Genomic DNA, 21,491 nt, shown 5'->3' on the forward strand with positions numbered 1-21,491 from the left:
GGTCTTTTGACTATACATGTTAGATCTCCGCCATATGTAGCAGATAGATCAAAATAGATCGAGAAAATATATTTATGAAACGATGACTGATTAGTTAGTGATTGTGCACATATGCCGTTAGTCTCGAGACGCTACCTCTAGCGCGCTCTCTTGGTCCCTTACCTAGGTTTCTGATGTCGACTGTTTGTATATTCGCCATTACGGACGATGGTCTTGAAAGAGGCTGCGACTGACCACCTGGCGCAAAAGGCTGAGTCCGATCCGTCTGCGATCCCGCGTACAGAAATGGAATAATGGTTCCGGCTGTCACCTGAGAAGCAGTGGCAGAGTAGCCCATGCTGGGCATCGGCTGCGTGTTACGGACCAATGATGGTGTCTGTGATACCGCGCCACTTGGAGATTTCTGGAAAATTGTCAATGAACTAATACTGGGCTATTCATTATTGAGTCACTCATTATACGCTAATATGATAAAATCGGCCACGGTCTGGTCAAACCTCTTTCGCGTACGCGGAAGCCATCGCAGACGATAAATAATCGTCATAGGAGGGCTAGCCGGTAATAGCTGAACATCTAAATACAATTTTGACAATTTTTCTTTACCTGTTCGATACAGACAACAAAAACAAAAGCTTATTATATAATAAGCTAGGACAGCATAGAATTTGGAAAAAAAAAAAACAAAAATGGGGTTAACATTAGCAGCGATATGACCTGATTGCGCTAGTGACTATACCGATTACGCAAATAAAGCTTTCATTTATCAAAACTGAGTGTAACAACGAGGAAAGGACAAAAGAGGTCTATCATACAAAATAACTATAAGCATTATACCTGTAAAGCGGCTTCGATTATCTTCTGTGCAATATTGAGTGGCTTTTGCAGAGTCTTTCCAATTGCCGTGGTTGTGGCGTTCTTCATGTTTCGTACCACACTTTCTTTTTCTATTGTGTTTGCCCCACCAGAGGAACTTTCGGCTTTTGACAGCCTCGTTGCTGTAGTGTCTTTTGGGATCGCCCCGGTTTCTGCGCTCATCCGTCTTTCTGTTACGGCTGATGTACCAGTTGTCGTTAACTCTGCTGCTGCCACGTTTGCCATCGAGACACAACTAGTAACATCAAGGCTGCTGTTTATTAGGTGCGGCGTTTTTGCCTCGGCTCTAAGTAACGGCGATGCGGATTCAATCGACGCCGCGATCGGGGCTGAACTTGCTTCTACAGCTGCTGTGACCTCATCGGCATCCGAGGTTTCCGGGCTTGCAGCCACTGGGCAGCCATCAACGACTGGGACACTATTACTACTAGCATTATCAAAATCACTAGGCTGACTTTTGCTATTATTTGTGCTACTTGTATGTACATTAGGCCGAGCCTGAAATGATTTGCCTGATGATGAGGCTGTCGCGCTGCCTATTAACGTAGCTGATGTCGACATGGTCGTTATTGTAGTCGTAACCATATCGGTTGTAGAGGTCATCGTCTCAATTGCGTTGTTTTGCACCAGCTCGCGCTCCTCGGATGGTGCTGGAGTGAGGGTCGAACTTGAAGATGCTTCCTCAATATCGTCAACCGAAATCCGTTCTTCAGATATAGTCGACACCAATGAAGAGTCTGCTTCGGCGGAGCCCATTGGCGGTGATGGCATGCGGCTGGATTTTGTACTTTCTTTTTCCTCTTCAACGCTCGCGATTGCCCCCGCCGTTGCTAACTTCGTTAAATTCTTCATCAGCTTGGTGCCACAGTTGCTGCTAGTGGCCACGGAAGCCGACGCTTGTTTTTCGTGGCCTGCTGCGTCTGCTATGATGGTAGATCGTACCGGAGCCTGTTTTTTGTTGGTTCCATTAGAGATCGCTGGATCCGGGGGTAGCACTGCGGCGACGCTCGTAACCTCTTCGGATTGAGTGGTCGTTAGTCGGTCTGCGGATGTGGGACTCTTTTTTTTCACCGATTTTTGGAGAAGGCTTTTCCTGCCGAGTACTGTTTTTTTTGACCCTTCGACAATGCTTGTGCTACTCATTTTTGCCGTAATATTTTCCTGAGAATTTTTAAAAACTGATTGGCCATTCTCAGTTATGCTGGTTTTCGCTTGCTCTTTACTGGTAGCACGCCTGCCGTTCGTCTGAAGACCGACTGTGGTCGAGCTCTCGTGACTGACTACTCCATTAGTAACTTGCATTACCGGAGCTGAATCAGTTTCGCTTTTGGCCACTTGCGAATTCGGTTCAGGAAGCTGTTGCTGTTGTTGTTGTTCGGACTGCGTACTGGACGCATCCCCATTACACTTCGATTCTTGTTTTTTGACTTCTTTTGAAAAGAACGTTGACCTGTCTCTGACACTCCTGAGCTCAACGCCAAAAGCAGACTTATCGAAACTGTTTCGTTTTAAAGGAAAACGGGACAAGACCTTAGCCCTTGGTGGCGGAGCAATCCCTTCGTCGGTCCTCTCGTTGCTTGCAGTGGCCGACTGAGCTGGGGAAGACAGTGATGCTTTGCGTACAAGTTTCGGTGTAACCCCCGTGCCAGTTTTTGGGGGCGATTTGCGTTCCGTTGTTGGCGTTGTCGCTGAGGCAGGCACAGACAGTGACGGCGCAGCGTTGGACGCTGAAGGCGTCACAGTAGCTGCTTGTGCTGGAGAGCCAGCACCTGGAGTAGCCGCCTGACCGTTCGTTTTGGTGAGTTTCAGCTTGACAGCTGAACCCGACGACCTGAAATCACACAGAATAAATCATGTAACAATAAAAATGCACAAGCTTTAAGTGATGAGGTTACGGGCTAACTGAACTCTGGCTAACTAACAATTCTAACCGGACAATTCACTCGAAAAATTATGCAAGACGTAATTCTGTGCTACACCTTGATGACTTATGCTAAAAAATTATGTTACCTAGGGCCATTAATTCTCTATTCATTTACTTATTTCCGTCACGACGATACTCTAATAAATAAACTGAACAATATGTGCCGTTTTGTATCGAAGTATATCGAAGGAAATGTGCATCTAAAATAGTGGTAGGAAAATGTTTTTATTCTGTACACATTTAATGCCCTAGCTTTCTCACAGTTATTGAGCGGTCAGTCCGGGTCTAATAACAAGTCTTATGATCCTACGGAAGCGAGAGCGATATTTTCGCCGTGGGCGTCAGTTCTGCTTGTTACAACGGTCAGCTGCGCCCCCAGCCTTTCTCCAAACCGGCACGCTCTGCTAAAAGCAAATAATTCGCAGTCGCACAGGTCAAAGCATTAATAGTGTAATATTTTACCCAAGAATAACTGTAATACCGTATGCTCTGACCGGTCGCCAGTCGTGTTCAGTGACTAATTGTCGTATCCGTCCATGTTCGCACCATATCCGATGATAATTGTTTTCTTAATAAAAAAGATAAAGAGAAGGAAGACGACGCGCATCGCAAATGCAAAACAACCTTGTCGTCATAATGTAAAATTCATCGCAGCCAGCCCAGCACAAACGACGAGCTGGGGCCTGTCGTCGTGAAGTGCGCACTCGAAATAAGAATATGTATGTGCACGCACGTACCCATACCCTGCATGGTGTTTTTCGTGAACTTCATGTTTGGCACGAAGATCTAACATGACTGGCAGCAATTGTGAGCCTACTACCTATGCCAGCGAGTTGCTTCTACGACGCAGCCCATGCGCGAATACGAGGGCTGGCGTACGAGCGCCATTGGCGGCCTGATCCGGCAGACGGATTACAGCTTACTAGACACTTCAAAGAGGGCAACAGAAGTAGAGAAAACAGCATTAGCCTCGTCCGGATACGCGCACGCACATGTGGGACCATCGCTGGTTTGTCTCTATCCCTCAATAACGGGTATGATTGCTTGCTCTATTGATAATAAATGATCATGTATGTATCGTAAGACTTCATCCATACAGTAGCCTAACAGCACGTACATGTAACTAATTATATGTGAGAACACAATTATATGTTAATAAACACAAAATCTCTAGTTTCGTTCGTGCATAGATCTACTAATCCCTAGAATGTCTAGCGATAACCAGCAGGCCAAAAAAGGACAACGGACCCATCCCATTAAAGATGAGTGTGAAGTCACTATTTCGCTCCGCCTAATCATATGGTCAACAAGATCAGTATGAATAGAATCGTCCATGATCATGACCGTAATTATGTTCTTATGCTACAGAGGAGAACGTCAACTTTTAGATAGCTGGCAAGACTTACATGCGCTATGAACTTTTTATAGGCCCGAAGTCGTCTGATCAGGTATGCAACAGGCAATTACATTGTATAACAATAACGTATCGTAAAAATTTGTGAGGCTACCGTACCGTACCGTACTTCTGACAGAACGTTAGCTTTCCATCGCATGAAGAGCAGTCGTCGCAACGCTATTGACGCCCGATCGATCACTCCATCAAAACGAGTGGGCAGTTAAATAGATATGCACACGTGTGCGCGGAAAAATGCACATTGGCAAATGAAAGTTCTGATCCCGTTTGCAGCTGGCGTTCCAGTCACAATTCAATCTGACCTGATACATTATAGATACGTGAAGAGTAGCAGCTAGGCAAGAGAGTGCCAAGATCTTGCCTCTCGGCTATCGGCTGTAACGAACGTGTTCAATACGTCTGACGAGGATCCGGCTGCTCTGTATACGTCTAGATTTGATGTCAGGGTACACTTCATTCTTCCATTATATCGATTTGTTCTCGTCTCATTGTTATAATGTTCATAACGGCGTAAACAGAAATATCGGTTTATATTGAACGGTACCCCGCGAAGCTCTGGCTTGCTTATTTTAGGTCCAGTATGTTTGTTAGTACCTGCTACGGTCAGTTTATCTGCAATTGGTGTGTCGTATATATCTATTAGTCGTATAGCATAGCTAACGTAAGTAAACCGCTGAAGCAAAATACCGATTGTCATTTATACCCGTTATCGTCGACAAAAAAGATCGTCACTTCGCCCATAGACAATTTCGAAAAATCTAATGCTGCATTGTCTGTTGCTCTTTCGGTCAAAACGCTTCGCAAGTTATTAAATTGCTAGCGTCCATTTCTAGGTACGGCGTAACGAACAGAACTTTGTGACAGTTGTTACCTATCAAGAACGTGTCTTTACTAACATCGTGCGATATCATACGGCGTGCTAGAAGCGACGGCTATGCGGTAACCAAACATACAAGGACGCCTATAGTTGCGCACGCATGTCCACAGTTTATGTACGTAAATGAGCTTAGATATAAAAACTTTTGCTATGGCGGGCAAAAATCACTCCTCTTTAGTTCGAACCTATGAGCTTTTCCAGTAGTTGAAGTCATCTAATTTTCCACTGTTCAGAAGTACGTTTCTGTAACCGATTTCTGCTTTTGTACGAATTTGGACTTGATTGTCTGGCCCATTTTGACTATTGACCTACTTGTTACGGCACAATAGCTCGCCGACGACGTATAGCGGGCAGGTACTAGGTAAAACTTAGCCCTGTTCAGATGAGTTTCGCTTAGCTGCAAGCGCAAATTTTCACCATGCATGACCGGCAAATCGGTGGTATACGACAGGATGCATTAGACTGCCATATCATTGGTTGGCAGGACCGAACCAGGCCGATAGAACACGTAAGCCGCCTCAAACGACCCATCTATTGACGAATTGCGCATCCTGCGGATTAGTTAATAGGGAAATATTGGCTACCGCCGTATCAGCTGTTGTGTGCTTCTAACTATTTCAGTGACCTTGCAATTACTTTTTTATTGCCATCTTGTTTTCACTCGAATACTAACATTTTTGCCTTAAATCTCGCGATAGTTTACCGCGAAACCTCTCACCGAAAAAGACAGACCACCGTGAGTGTTCATTTGAGTGGTGTCGTAGTCTATCTGCCGTTATCGTTACTACGAAGTCCATTACGCTGTCATGCGACCCGCCAGCGGCTGCCTCAGCTGGTTGGTTAGTCAGTAAAATCACTTCGTGAATTTGGCTGAAGTCGCTTCAACAAAAATTCATTCATAAATGGATATCGACCGCGAGCGCTGATTAACAAATGGTTGCACCATTTTGCTCTGACCAATCTTACCTCTGACTTACGGACGGAATGAGTCTGAAAAGCCCTAAGACAAGTCAGCCGTAATATCTCTGATCTCATCATGGTGGCGGTGGTGGCGGCGGCGGCAGCGACAGCAGCAGCAAGAGATATTTCTAGCAAAGCACGTGGCGACAAGACTATGGCAGGCCGCAGCGAGAAGATACACAATGTCCCTCAGGCGGAAAGAGATTCATTTAGATTAGATGATCATCAGTTGCAGCGATAGCCGCCGTCGCTGTTTCGATCACTCGAGTACTAATATTAAAGTGTAAAGGAGTGAACCGTACTTGATCACACGCTGCACGCACATACAGAGGGACGACACTGGAAATTGGCACGTTGAGTGACATCGGCTACCGGGGTGAAAGAGTCACACGCGCCCCGCTGCGGATTTATGTAATTTATTATAGCATACATTAAATGCAAGGTGCTTCGCGAGTAGGAGCTAATGAGCTACAGAAGGTCAAGTTTACTCAGCAAGTACTACTATTCTATTCTGTAACCAGCGTACGAATTTATACTTTATATTTATATGAAAGGTGCGCCTAAGCAACACTGACAGCATTTTTATTCATTTTCGGTATCGTGAAGGCAAGAATTTCGACAACGAGGTAGAAGCAGCTACTGTTCTGCCTAAATAATACATATTTGGCTTCCTTCGGCTAAATCACTTACTCGATGCTTTCTGTTGGGTCTTCCACTTTCGGGCCAAAAGACCCAATAAAAAGCCAACGGTATAGCAACAAGTTATTCAATGGCATTTCTCCTTTAGGAATTCTATAGTATTTATGATTGTACTACCTAATTACGTATGCAGAAGTTCGTCTTGCTTTGCAATCCCTAATATGATATTGGCCTTGCCGTGACTCTAGTTACAATGTCAATGCAAACTTGAAGAATCGACCGCGAACAAATCTATTCGCCCTTAGATGTTCTGGTATTTTCAAACGCTTCCGGTATTTCGAGCCACCTGAATATATGGTTCTCAATAATGATGCCTCTTGCGAGCAAAAAATGGTGTGTTCATGTTTTACGTAAACGCATGCGGACATAGCACAATTATGATTCAGTTATAGCAGTTGGGTGTAAACCGTATCACCGTTTGAAGGACCACGCGGCCATGAATCTAGCACGTAGGATCTTACTCTATATAGGTTCTAGCAAACAGAACGAATTATGATTTAATATAACAAAAGACAGTTGGTTATGTTGAGTCCCTTGGATCTGTCTCAGTGGATGTTCTATCATTTGTACCGTATGGCGAAGGGGGGCTGGGAGGCAGTTAAACTGTCTCAAGTATTTCAGCAAGACAATGTTGATCAGAGAGATCGCCATATCGACAAACATATCCTCCTCGAAACAATGATGCTTATAGGCTAACCATTTACAATCCTTCTTCAATAATTTTTTCAGGGCAAATATGTTTGTTTTGTCGTCCGATTCGAACGACAGGACAAAAAAGAAAATCATAATAGCGATGGCTTCATGTATATTGCCACTGAACAATTCTCCAAAAGCAGGCGATATATTTCAGATCGTAAAGCAGCTGATAATTAACACTTAAATGGAAAGATAAAGAAAAATAGTGAAATAATAGACCAAGGCATCAAACAGAGAAGTAACCACAACCATACCTTGCGGTCTAAGAGAATATTTTCTAAAAGCAGAATCTACCGTTAGAGACAGTTGACTTATGATGCAAGATGCCTTCTAGTACACAGGTAAGCAATGTCTGGGCTACGTAACTGTTTTGGTGACAACCAAATAGGTCATCGTTTGAATATATGAACACCATTGTTTTATGTAATGATTGAGACTCCTTCAGCAATCAGGCTATCAGGGGTTGCATCTTCCGGAATGCAGGACAGAGCGACAGCTATTTCGGCCATCGTTCAGCCTTCAACACACAATACTACTGCCTTGTGATGAAGGCGTGGTCGCTCTATATCAGACCCTTAACTGCCTTGTAAAAAGAGTGATTTTTCTACATACCGCTGGTGACGGCGGTAGCCAGCAGCATCGATCATTTTTAACACGGTTTTTTAAATTTAACTGAAAATTTAGTGCTTTTCTAAGGTTCGAACTTTTCGGCGCCCGGCGAACTTCGCCCGTATTATCGTCCCGTTCTACCTACGTTACTATGTGCTAAATACGAACTGGATTGCTTGGAAAATAGCAAGGGAGTAAACGAGTTGTTCAAGTTTTTGACCTGTAAAACAACCCAACTAATAAAAAGTTCATTGCAATAGGATAACAAGGTCCAAAAACACCAGGCTATATACGCCTAGGTTCGATCTTTTAAAACACGTTTTATTCAGAAAACACACTTTTCGGTCTCAAAAACCGTTTTAAAGGACTCGAAACAGTCAAGGAACCTAATTATTATGAAAAATTGGAGCATCTCTAGTTTTGGCATCCATTAGGCCAAACAAATATTTTCGACAGGGATTGTGTTTCCTGTCGTTTAGTTGGCAACCGATTCGTTGGATTCGTACATGGAAAATATCGGTGGAACAGGAGAGTATTAGTCACGTCCTAGTGTAAGTTAAGGTAATTTCTTCAGTAACTTTTTCAGCCTGTGAGGTAGCATCCATGTCCTTATACACAATTCAGTTAGTACGAGCGAGTGTCATTGGATCCGTTGATTAATGCCAACGTCACTACGCTGCCGCGCATGTACACACGGGGGACATTCGTTTTCTCCTGTCAAAATATTCTTTTAATTACTTAATGTATGGGTTTATTTAACATTACTATTTACATTTAGTAGACTGGAGTGGGGCGCGCGGGTAATTTGCAAAAACGAAAAAAATTCTGATAAAAAAACGATATCTTGATCCGTTTGAGATTTGAGTTAGGAATAAAGCAATACGCTTCGGGTTTCTACTTTGTTTTTAACTTCCTGGTAAAAAAAACAATGTTTGAACGCCTAAAATTTCGATCCGATGCGACGTATTAAGTGTTAACATGCAGCAAACCTGCTAGCACACAATAGATTACCGCTGTCACATATTCACTTTAAGACATTATCTCTGAAATGTTTTTGTAAACCAATTGAATGTTATAGCAGTACATGCCATCACCTTAGCCACATCACCACAGACGCTGTAGCTCCGAACTCAAGGGGAAATATTTTTGACCGCGTTATTTTGACACTGCGATCGTCTCTAAAATGATGGCTGCCATGTGGCCGTAACTGACATCTGGCAAAGGGACTCTTAGAATAGACTTGTCCAAACGGAGACAAAGGCCGAACCCTAGACCTCTTATCCTGTGAGCAAACCTGACAGCATCCTGACCCGGTTTCGTTGCCTCTTAATAACTGTGTCGACCTGCATATGATATACAGGTCGACACTAGTGCGCTTCTTGTGTAGCTCAATTGGGTTATGATTTTTTTCCGTTGAACAGAAACTTCGAATTTGATCAAAATACATAGAGAAAAGTCGCTGTTGGAGTCAGGTAGTCATTAAGCTTAAAATTACAATTGATTTGTCTATTAAATGCGCGGTTACACTGATATCCTGACCTTTCTAAGACTAATGAAACACTACTGAATCCGTAATGGCTACATGTTGAGCCAATATCATGCTTCGAAATAGGTCGTTCTGTCGTTGGCTACCTTCATTGCCCCATTGTCCTCATGATCGCTGATTACTTCATTTCATCGATATACTCTCTGTTCCTCCAGACCTCTTCAGAATGACTCCAACCAAGTCGTTACTCTTACTCTTACGAATTTCGCCAAACCTAGATTTACGGTGGAGATCGAACTCGCGCGGAAAACAAGCGACCATAGCAAATTGCTTCGCTGTTGTCAAAGCGTCCGCCTTTTCAACAACAAAGCGTTGTTGCAGCATAAGCAAGAGTACGATCGTTTGCGTAAAGCCAATTGCCCAGCAGCCGACCGGCGGGTCTCGGCGCACGACAGACCATGCGCGCTGGGCCATACTCAAATCACCCTAAGAAACCTTGTTTCTCAGACAGTAAGCGAAGCGACGATATTAACAAAGAGTTCCCTTTTGTGCTGATGTATGCCAACCACCAAGATGCCACTAGAGGGAGCCTGGCCAGCCAGTCTCTTCGTGAGTAAAGTAGGGTCGTCTGCAGCTATCTTGGCCATGCTAAAATTGCCCATTGGTCTTGCTGAACACAAGCGATCTCCGCTAGCGACGACGGTTTCTATGACGACGATATATGGTACAATGTATGAGTTATGGGCGCCCACCATATAGTTCTAACGGTGGCCGCAGTTGTTGACAACGGCTGCTTGCTAGGTGATACTATACACTATAGCGAACTGACTAGTATCGCAGTGTTAGCTGGAAGCCGTCCGACTTCCGATTGGTACGAAAACTAGCAATCAGAACTCGCGTCACAACTGCTACGGTGACTCTGAACAGCTGAGGATTCGGCTGATTTATCGATATCGATGCCTCGGCCTTCGTGCAAAATCATAGTACATATTTACGTTGCCTAAATGGGGCTATTTTCTCAACTATTGTATAAAACAAAGATGCCGTTGTCGAACGAATAGGTACAGATAACAAACAGAAACCGACAGAAACTCGGGAAGTAGACATTTACGAGAGGTATTCGAATTGCGCGGAATCCTGTGCATGGCAAAACGTACGTTGGATACAAAACGAAGATTCTAATCGATATAACAGAATAGGGTGTCAGTTGCTGTAGCGGCCAATAATTGCTTGTCGATAATTTGGTCAAGAACTTGTCTATATAGGCACCAAACACGATTTTTTCGAAAATCCAGGATAAAATTTCGCATAAATGTTAATCTTTGTACATACACCGATTGACTGAGGTGGCTATATATGCTGGTTTCTTGCCCGTGAGTTATCAATAGAACGAGTGCAGACAAAGCGGTATTACGTAGTTCCTCGTGTTTTTTCGTTACAGACGTTTAAATTAATGGAACCCACCTCGGTGTAGTTTGTGGAGGTTGGATCTTGGGCTTACTCTTGAGGGTGAGCGTCACTGTGGCCGAAGTAGACATTATGACTACTACGGGTCTTCTGAAGCATGGATCTTCTCCGCCTTTCGAACGACACAACAGTTAACACAATGCTATTGATATTGGTAACACCACAATTCACTTCGCGCTCCAGCGTGTCTCTACCGTGTCTCCACCAGCATGTACTACTCGTAATAATGCAATATAACCTTTGTTGATTTTTAGTTCGTTCTCACATACTGCACTTCAAGTTGCAACTTCGCGGGTATCCAACGCGGCCCTATTAGATACGAATCATTTTACGTTCCTATACGCAACCCTATCGAACCTAGTTGACGCTAGAGTAGGCGTAAGATTCCGCCTTGCTGCTGCCACTAACCTTCCGAAGTTCCACCGGTTCGATTGGCTCTCGAAGAATCCTATGGATCAGGGCACCTAACCGACGTTATGTTTCGTGGCCAAACCAAGTCAGTTGAGTGTCTTCTCCGCCACTATTGTGGCCCCGTAATTTCCAAAATTCTGGTCTGTTCGCCACTAGGCTAGATTGACCCAGCTCAGCTATTCTGCTCCTAGGTAAGTCTGCTATTCTACCGCTTGGTCTGTCCTAGGGCGAGCTTTCACTACCACCAGCCCAGCTACCTCTTGTGCTGCCCTCCACCTAAGTTCTACTGATATCAGTGTTGTGTGTCCACGCCGCGTGAACACACTGGGTTTCGGTCCAGAACACGGCGGCGAGAGACCAAAACTACTTTCCCAGTAAAGGCGGCGGCCGTTGGTTCATAAGCTTCCGCGCGGCAGGCCCTCGCGACAGATCTGTCCTCTTCCGGCGTCTTGCTCCCTTTCCTATCTTCCTCTCTCTGCTGTTGCGTTTTACTCACTATCTGCCGTGGGTTCGTGCTTTGTGTGAGCTTTTAGACCTAGTCCCCACATCTCCGAGGGGTCGCTCTCCTTCAGAATTTGTTCTGCTGTCTGTCGACTTCTCCGACGCTGCAAGCTACAGCCAAGCAGACGATAAGAAAGATGCACAAATCAGCCGGCAACGTCCATAGTGCCAGAGTGCGAACCAATGATATTACTATGGTAGTAACAGTAGCATAGTGTACGATGTACCCGAACACCGGGCGTTGAAGGCCACGTGATGCCGGCGCAAACACAGAATAGCATTAATTGAAGCTACAAGCCAGCAGTTGGCCGTCATCACATGGCTGACTGGTCTTACAAGTTGACTATTGGTTTACACAGAGTTTACACTGGAAGTCTCGCTCATTGAAAACATGCTTGTGGCAGCTCTTATATTAGGGCCTGCTGCTGTCGCTGTCATTTTCGTTGGTATTATTCTGACTGTCAAACATCGATTGAGATGCGACGAATAGGACGGTCATCCCGATATACAGACTTGAGCTTACGTCGTCTTCCTACCCCTGTCTTTCCATTGACGTTCGTTTGATGCGCTCATCCTGTCACCCAAACCATCTAGGAGGTTTGCAATATTAGCTTTGGTTCGGAAAGCACGCTTACTTTTCGCGGTAAGTTTCCTTGCACAGTCCCTCTATGCATGTGTGTATCAGTGTGTGTACACTAACGGCATATATGTCGTGTAGTTGACTGCAAGCGACTCTGATCTTTCTAGTCATAAAGTTGACTGGCTCCGACAACTTCCACAGACGTATGCTAGTGTTGCAAAACTCGTCCCGATATTATATATAGATAGATAGATGCATTGTTTCCACAGTTCTTCACTATGGCTGTGATGGATGCTGATAGTGAGAGGTAACATCCTAAGGCAATGCGGGTTTGCATGGATGAACTCATCGCATTGGAAATATGGCGCAATACTTCTAGCGCATTTAATTTGGGATGGGGTTCACAGTCTTCACTTAATAAGTCATCTTGTGAGTAATCGAAATTTATTTTCGTGATGAACCCGCTGTTTGTTCTAATAAGAACCCGATATTCAAATATTGTCTTTTTGATAATCTAAAAAAAATATATGTATAAATTTGCTACCTCAAGAGACTACAAGCAACCGTATTTATTCAGTAGTGTCTTGTACTACACATACACGAATATATTGATGAACGGTTTACATGCACCTGTATGTGTACGTACGTTAATGGATGTTTTCGATGGAAATAGTAGTTTATGTAGATAGTGTAGATAATTCACCGTAGAGAGAATGGTAACCTAGACTGACCCTTACTCAGTTTCAGCGGTCACCAAATCCATTAGTAGAGCTCTGCCGTCACCAGATTCGCAAACGCTACCTTTTCGTTCACCTTTGAGTAATGCATCCGCTATTTTTCCGATCCCTTTCTCGTGTAGCATTCTGTCTTATATCGACAGCGTCAGTATGAGCTTCAGCTGGATGGTCTCGTTGGTGCGATGCCCTCTTGGGCACCGGTCATTGGGTTTGCGTGCTCGCGCACCCGGAACCACTGCGAACTACCAACTACTGCCAATTTCTCTAAGTCGCCCATCGATGTTCATTCGTTGTTGATAAGCTCGACAACATTACTTTTCCAGTCATTGTTATAAGCACTGGCCCAGCCCAGCTATTGCATTAGTCAGAGAGGCTTAGGTGACTCCATTTGTTTATGCCATCGATAATACGCCCGACACTATAGTTGCTTTGAACCGATGCAAGTCCGTTGGTACCAGTTGCATACTCAGCATAGAACCACAGCTTGCGTCCTAAAGGCTTGCTGCCGCGTTAGGGCGACCTGTAGGGACCCAGCTTCGTTTTTATTATAGAAAACCCTTCATTCTTTTGGCACTTCATTTTTATACGTTGAAAGTCACTCACTTCCAAGTACTTAGAAAATAAAAAGCATACAATCGAACGCTCTGAAACATGGTCCATGAGTAGCAGATAGCCAGGCAAAGCCCAGTCACGCGTCGGCCACTAGCAGATAAAAATATGAATACTTATCGGTACTTTTTTCACTCAGTAGTTTTTTCTTGTTTGGAAAGTGAAGGACAACTGTGTATCTCTTTGTTCTGTTTTTTTTTTGTCCGATTGGTAATCTATGGCATCTCGTTTATATTGAACTGTTGGAGAAGGATTAATTTTTTTTTAGCTAGGTAGCTTTTAACTCACATTGTCTAAGGTTTTTCGGATCGCGTCGGGTCGGCTTGTATTATTAGAAAGCTGAGATATAGCAATTATATATATGCTAAAATTGTCGGAATGCCATGATTTCAAGTTATGACAGAGCGCCTTGAATACGGGTGAACGTTCCGCAACAAATTTAATGCATCTAGCCTTGCTTCGATCTCGCACCATCAGACTACCATCTGCGTCTGTCTGTGCAAACTCTCCTAACCACTCTCAGCTCTCGTCTCTCTAAGTAAAATAACTTCGACCCTAACGAACGGCGTACACGTCATTTGGGAAGATCTTACGATGGAGAACCTCAATTCAATCATGTCAAAATCTCCTTCCTCGGAAAAAAATACTGCGATAATACGTAGTAACCCGAGGTCTCCCCGCATGCTGGCTCAACATTGTTGTATGAAAATCCACATCATCCGTAAGACCCACCCTAAAGATTTGATGTAAAAATTCGTGGGGTCAATGGGGGCTTCTCTGCTTCGGGTGCGATGAGGAATACCAAGTAGAAAAGCACGAACTGGGTAACAGACATAGCGTCATTCGATTTGCCGTGCGTACGTTCCACGATAGATTTTGTACGAAACCGTGTTTTCACGAGCCCGACGATACAGGCAGGCTCTCCAGGTACGGGGGAAATTGTGATAGATATCATGCCGCTTATTGGCCCCCGGTTCTATACTTAGGACATCTGGTAAATGTTTTATAATAGTATATTTAATACACTTTTCAGGACGCGTATCAAGTAATATTTCGAAATAGTTCTATATACTGGCTTTGATATTGGAATACTGTGTTGTTTACCTGGATGTATGAAGCTTTCGACTACTATTAACAGTGGCGAATAGATAAAATTTAATTAATACCTCTTTTAAGGTACTAATGAGTTTTAATAGAGGGCTGCAAGAATCACTTGCCACGATTTTAGCCCAGAAATCACAGAAGCTATACAATATTGGAACTGTTATAGTACCAGAAAAATGGCAAAAAGTGATCAGTGAAAATATTCAGTTAAGCAATTTTCTTATTTTATAAAATACTCACTTCCATCTTGTCTTAAAAGGAGTAACATATTTTTTAACAACCCAATATATGCCTAAAATATAGCAACCCTTATAGACTTCCGGATATAGACGTAGTATAGCTCAGTGCGAAGACTCATCTTTGGGTTTGGGTTACCGCCTGGGGTTTACTACGTCTATGAACTTTAAATGTCACCTATAATACATACACTACGAGGTAATAGTAAATATATTAAGTATGATACATGCCATAGCTCTTGAAACTACGTACCGAATATGTGTATTGTATGTATGTGTCTGGGCCTCAAAAAACCTCAGATCAATTCAATTCACGGACAGTAAAATTATAGGATAAGAAAATTGTTATAATGCTTAGGTTAAGCTTTCTAGATCGTTTGCGAATCTGCTCGTTATTGTAACACCGATTTCAAACCTCTGTTGTATAGCCAACAACGGGTAATAAAGCCTTATTGATTTTCAATTCATTAGCTAACTACAATATTGTAATGTACAATATGATGAGCAAGCCCATAAAAATTTAGCTTTTTCTTTACGCTGATGGGAGTAGCAGCTGACCGGCTTCAACTTCTTTTCTGGGCGGCCCTTTGTAAGCCCACAGATCACGATCTTGCAAGTACTCGCTTCCCCGCTTACATTTACCTATTGCGGTGGAAAAGGGGTAGTCTTGCCTACCGGCCATCTTCGCTACTGCTGCTTCTACAGTCGCTGTTCGTCTAGCACGGAAGCGGTTGTCGCAATGCGTACTCGTTGGTGCGTTGTTTTCTATTGATTAACGTTGCTCCTCCAATTTTGGTTCACTTGCGCTTCCTTTCGCTGGCTTGCCCTGTCCTATCCCAAGTCGAGTGGCCTGCCTGGCTAGTTGGTCTTGTGCGCAATATCGAAACTTTCCTGCCTGTGAACAGTATGATATATATGATATATAGTATATGATACAGTAAAAACACCAGCTATGATATCCGATAAAACTATAACCACGGCTCGACTACAGGCTTACTGTACATGCTGTCTCATGCTGCTGACGTTTTCAGACAAGCGCTTTTTTATTTGGTCTTTAAAAGCGTTTGAGGAAGACCACCACGCTAACTATATCACAAGTCGATGCTGAGAGTTCTAATGGGCGTAATTTCTGTGGACAATATCAAGGTATCGTCCTTCATAGCTTGGTACAACTGACCAGCGCCTAGACGAGGACTATTTGGATGTTGGTCAGGCTGTTCTGCAATCAACTGGAAAGTGTTTAGGGTCATTCGCGGCATGGCCATCTACGGCCGAGTGCAGGTTGCCTCCACGCTAACAGACCAGCATGGGCAAAGGTTGGCTACAGCCAGGTCTCATCGACAGGCTGGCTGGTTTCCTGGCTTGGAATCTGGGGCCGCAGACACCGTGCTACACTACACCTACACGAGTGCTGGGGACCTGCCTACTTCAGCAGTCCTCCCCCTTTTCTGCTGCGTTTACGCATTTGAAAGGCACTATTAGCGCAATTCAGCGATAAAGCGCTCAAAACAAACGATGGTTGCTCAGAGCATGTAAAGCCGTGGGGCATCCAAAGAGCCAAATACGATCTGTGCGGCTCATCGCTGGTAGTAGTTGGCAGTGGCAGATCGAACCAAACAAATCAATATCCTATGCAGCAGAGCACTCTATGGGTAAAACTCTATAGAAAAAGCTTATCGTCACAGCAGTTCAAAAGACGAATTGAGATGAGGCGAGTGACGTCGTGCGCGGATGAAGGAGACCGGAATGTTTCAAGTAACATAATCCCGCATTGCTAATCTACCTTCACGTCGACTGCTCCGCGAGATCTGAGCCAGCCTTAATACACTAGACGGCTACTGTGAATCGTTATCCCTCGAGGCCCTCGCAAACATTTAGTGGCTAGCCTACTACGCCTGTTTTTGCAAGCCTAAAACAGAGTTATTAAAATTATATATATATATAATCTGATAGTAATGGAATCACTTACTAGATCACCTGTGCAAAAACACTTTTCTATGGCTGCTGTCAGTAGGATTAAGAAATTACTCTCCAGTAGAATCATTTTTGTTCAACAAACGATTGCGTTCATATATAGAATTGTTTTGATCCGTTAATATATAGCCTCACGTTTTGCCCCTTTTATTTTTCCTGTAAAATATGGCTTGTATCCTTCTTCTGTATTTCTTGTTTATCCTTGCGTCCTTTCTAATCGTTAAAGCAGCCTGTACAGCCTACATACCTATAGGAGTTTATGAAACAAATTCCAAATGCAAATTAAGGAGATATTTTATCCAGATTTTACCTTGTGTTACGTTAGCTAGCACGCGCATACCGCTTGCATTGGTTTTTCCAGCGATCTTCTAGCGTCAGCAAGAATAGATACATCGTCATTGCCACACTCTCGACTTTGATGTTTCTCGTTGTAGAAGATGGCAGAATGTTCTACATTCCATAGATTCGTCTAGGGTCGTTTCACTATCGCTTGATTTACCGCCCTATACTAACTGGAAGATAGAATTACGTTTGATAGCTGAGTCTGCACGTTAGCTAGATAATTGCGACTCCCGTTACGTTCATTATAGTACTTGTAAAGACAATAGATGCTCCGGTGTCTCCCGCTTTCTTAGCTAAGACCCGATGTCACAAACTCGCGACCTCAAAGCCCCTCCTACCAACCATACACGCAATGAGAATATTTTCGTCAATGTCTCTGTGAATCAATTGATGACACTGAGCTGACGTGAGCTAAATTTAGCTGGCAATATGTAAATCAGAAGGTTCACTGGGGTTTCGGAAAATTGATGCTAGTCGAGCTAGTAAAGCTCTATTTCCTTTTTTCTCCGTCAGTCTTCCCATTGTTTTTATCTGTTTGTACATGTATATACGGTAATATAGGACGTTAATCACGGAAGAATAGCAGAACGAAACAACGAATTAAGATTCTACGTAGACACGAACCCAAAGACACACACATACACTCCCCTGGTGCAAAACCACTATTTACCGCGTAGATCCCGTACAGTGATATCCGCGCTATTCGGCACTGAATCGTTATTATGGGAAACATGAACGCTTTCTCGCGTTCATGCGTGCCTTTTCTTCACTGTTATCTTCAGTGTCTTCGCCATTGTCATCTTACTGATCGTGGTCGTTGAGTGTGTCTTTCCCTTGTCACTATTAGATTATTGTTGCTAATGTTTGTTCTCTTATTCTTTCGTTGCTAAATGTACAAAGCTACCTCTAATATCGGGTCGACTCAACATCAGCGGCAGATACACATCGATGTGGCGCGGCAACGACTGCGTCCACGTTACTGACTACCCATTTCATCCTACCACAAAATAGACCTGCCACATACCACAAAACCTGACGACTTACGAGTCTGGCTAACAGGTTCTAAGAAGCAGATGAACTTGAAGCAATAGCACGATAGCAGCTCTCTTCGCTTTTCTATTGGGCACACATTTTATCTCAGCTTATCCTTCTAGTCCTTTGGTGTTGTAGTTAAGCTTGTTCTGTCTTCCTTTTTTTGGCCTCTCTTCGTCCCGGTAGCTTCGCTCACTCCTTTTTTTTTCCTATTTCCCATTCGCGGCATACCTTTTCCCTCTAAACTAAAAGAAAGTATTAAAAAAATCGGAAAAAATCACAACGAAAAATGGGAGCGAGGGTGAAACACGCGGCATCGTCTGCTGCGACGTTCGTTAACGTCGATGCCGCGATTAAGTCAATTTCAGGTAGAACACCTGTAACTCTTTTTGCAGAGAGTGCGCTAGTGCAGCTGATGTTGTTATTATTAGTGCACCCCCGGTGGCGTATTCATAAAGCACATTCGTTCACTTCTATTATCACTTAGCTATTTTTTCTACGAATCAAAAAACATAAAATAATTAAGTGCACGACTTGTCAGATAGATAGCGTACTTGTATGCCCTAGCAACCCTTTACCGATATTTAGCTTTCCCGTGGTAATCCATAGGTTTAGGTAATATTATAGATAGGTAATAATCCAGAGGTTTTAGCTCTCCGTTGCCATCTCCAGGTTCAACACATTAACTGCCATTGGCTCCTAAACGATGAATATAATTATATCTATTCAGCTATTGATAGCCTCTATCAGAAGGAAGTCCCCTTTAGGAAAACTATGAGGAATTATTGAATATATGGAGGCTACCTGGGATGAGATAATGGCTGATATTCGCGTGCGCCCCGCTGCTTCATCAGCAAAATGGAGCAGGTTCAGCCGGATTGAGAAGTCAGGCTAACCGATATAGCCGTAGATTTTTTAAAGGAGTTCGCCGCTGCTGGCTGGCTGGCTGGCTGGCTGGTCGGCAAAAGAAGCCGCCGCAGCAGAGCATTACAAACAGAAACAATAGATGCAGATTCTATCATGGCCGCAGCCATACTATGAGACCAGCGACCAATGTTTGGCTCTAAACGAGAGAGTACGTCTAAAGGTCTCAGGTCCGATAATAGTGCGAAGCTTGTGCGTCTTCTGGAAGAAAGTTCGAGTTTGTACATATAGTGGTGATTTGGTTAGGTGTGCATGTGTCCCAAAGTTTGTCAGTCACCCTCTGACTAATGTTACCAGTGCCTAGGGAAAGACGAGCCGTAATTGAGAGAAACCAGCGCAAGCAAATTATATATGCCGACCCAGCTCACTCTTTTTGTTAGTCATATAACCATTTAATAGATAGATATATACTTAAATAAACCGTACTCTCCTTTATTAGTCTTTGCCTAAAAACAGTCAAGGCCATCTTAGAAATTCGACACGCAGTCTCTTCGTTAACAAGAAATTGAAAAAACTTTTAGCTTATTACATCTCAGCTTCAAATTGGCCTTAATTTGTCCTTCGTACCCGTTTTCTGATCAGCTGTTGAAAACAATATCAACGTCAAGGAACCGCTGCGAGATCATTCTGTCACCAATGTCCTCAGAGCTTAAAGGGTTGTTTTCGACAGGAAACATGGTGGAACAGCATGAAGCATTCGACGTAGACTTCAGGGACTAGGTTTACCGCCTCTTCACAACTGTGTGTCGCAAGAGTACACATTATACGTATAGTTAAAGGTGAAAAGTTTTATCAGGGTTATCAATCTATATAGCAAGCATAGGAGTCTGTCAAAAAAAACGTCCAGTAGAATTTGACTATGAGTTAGATTGAAAAAGGCTTTAAATAAGACAACGTAATCCAGTAAAACTTAATATTGGACCGGAATTTGGAGCATAGAAATCAGGGCTTGCATGCATTGGCAAGCAGTTCGAGACACCTGGGTCTAGCCCGATATAATTAGACGATAATTGAATAATATATTCACCATACATATGTAAGTAAACTTGGATCTGTACGGTAATAAGTTAAAGCCTTAACGGGTTCCTGGAATAAAATCATAACAATATATTGGCCTGTAAAAGATTAGGGTCAATGAAGGCCGATTTTCCATTACTATATAGGTGTGCGAAAAATATACCAATTACGGCTTAGAAATCGAGTGGATTTTTTTAGGCTCCTGTTGTATATAAAGGGTCGATTTTGGTAGACATCTCGTTCCTCTCTGGATTGGCTATTAGTGATGGGGTCACATTATCTTCATCGATTGTTATTTCGTCAGCGTTATTCGACTCGGCATCAAGTCGTCTTCGGCACGCTGCATTTTAGGTATCGTCTGCTATCAACAACGAGCTGAAACGAATGTCAACCGTGTACTATGGTACTCCGATTATGCTATATAGATATATGACCCACGATGGGATATGCTTAGTTTGCCTCTAGGTCACGTATAATATTCAACTTGGGATCCCTTGCAGATGTTTAGAAGCAGCTGCTTTTGGTCCGTTATTTACGTCCGGGTGTTTAAACTATTAGGGATTACTCTAAACAGATGGCCCCTCCAGACGCGAAACTAACTAGTGTTTACGTCCGGATTTGTGCCTAAACCGCCGCGTGCCCTTAAGTTTAGTAAGCAAACTCGTTAATAGTTTCGATACGCAGGGAAAGGGGTTGAAATTTGGAACGATTGCATCCAAAAAGATTCTGAAGGAAAAAGAGTGCTTTGGACTGCAGTGGAAAATTCGATTTATTCCTGATACTGAAAATGATGCGGGCAAAGTTCCGAGTTTACAGGTGTTGAGACATAGCGCGTCTGGTGGAGCGGAGAATTCGGAGGTGACTACGGTCAGTTGTTCTGTAGGCATCCACCGACCGTTTCTCCTGCCAGCTCGTAGTGGTATCTAAAAGGATGCATTGGCTGGTATTAGTTTCGGAGGAACAAAGGCCAGTCGTCGGGTTTGGAGTTTCCATGTATCATTCAGCCCCAGCCATACGCG

The 21,491-nt window shown here is 43.5% G+C and overlaps 1 protein-coding gene and 2 long non-coding RNA genes across 4 annotated transcripts in view; 1 reads left to right on the forward strand and 2 right to left on the reverse strand.

Moving 5' to 3' along the window:
- The window catches only part of LOC111265231 (uncharacterized), a 28,641-nt gene extending 16,908 nt beyond the window's left edge, over positions 1–11,733 (reverse strand). Inside the window, exons 1-3 of one of the 2 annotated variants that reach the window (XM_022841726.2) lie at positions 11,003–11,724; positions 835–2,704; positions 163–403 (exon numbers count right to left, since the gene is read on the reverse strand). In XM_022841726.2, coding sequence (XP_022697461.1) covers positions 163–403; positions 835–2,704; positions 11,003–11,076 — 2,185 coding nt within the window. In that variant the 5' untranslated portion in view covers positions 11,077–11,724. Of the gene's footprint in view, positions 1–162; positions 404–834; positions 2,705–11,002 lie in introns of both variants that reach the window. The other variant, XM_022841727.2, reaches the window with a different exon arrangement.
- A 275-nt stretch (positions 11,734–12,008) lies between these two features.
- The window catches only part of LOC111265234 (uncharacterized), a 33,980-nt gene continuing 24,497 nt past the window's right edge, over positions 12,009–21,491 (forward strand). The window contains exon 1 of the long non-coding RNA XR_015312979.1: positions 12,009–12,560. This is a non-coding gene — a long non-coding RNA (uncharacterized LOC111265234). The remainder of the gene's footprint in view (positions 12,561–21,491) is intronic.
- LOC111265235 (uncharacterized) lies at positions 14,841–18,493 on the reverse strand. The gene is made up of 3 exons (XR_002683341.2): positions 18,170–18,493; positions 17,468–17,669; positions 14,841–16,078 (listed from the first exon to the last, which is right to left on the reverse strand). It is a non-coding gene; the product is annotated as an uncharacterized LOC111265235 (long non-coding RNA).

Source organism: Varroa jacobsoni, unplaced genomic scaffold (genome assembly GCF_002532875.2).
Source record: "Varroa jacobsoni isolate VJ856 unplaced genomic scaffold, vjacob_1.0 scaffold_945, whole genome shotgun sequence".
NCBI classification, from domain to species: domain Eukaryota; kingdom Metazoa; phylum Arthropoda; class Arachnida; order Mesostigmata; family Varroidae; genus Varroa; species Varroa jacobsoni.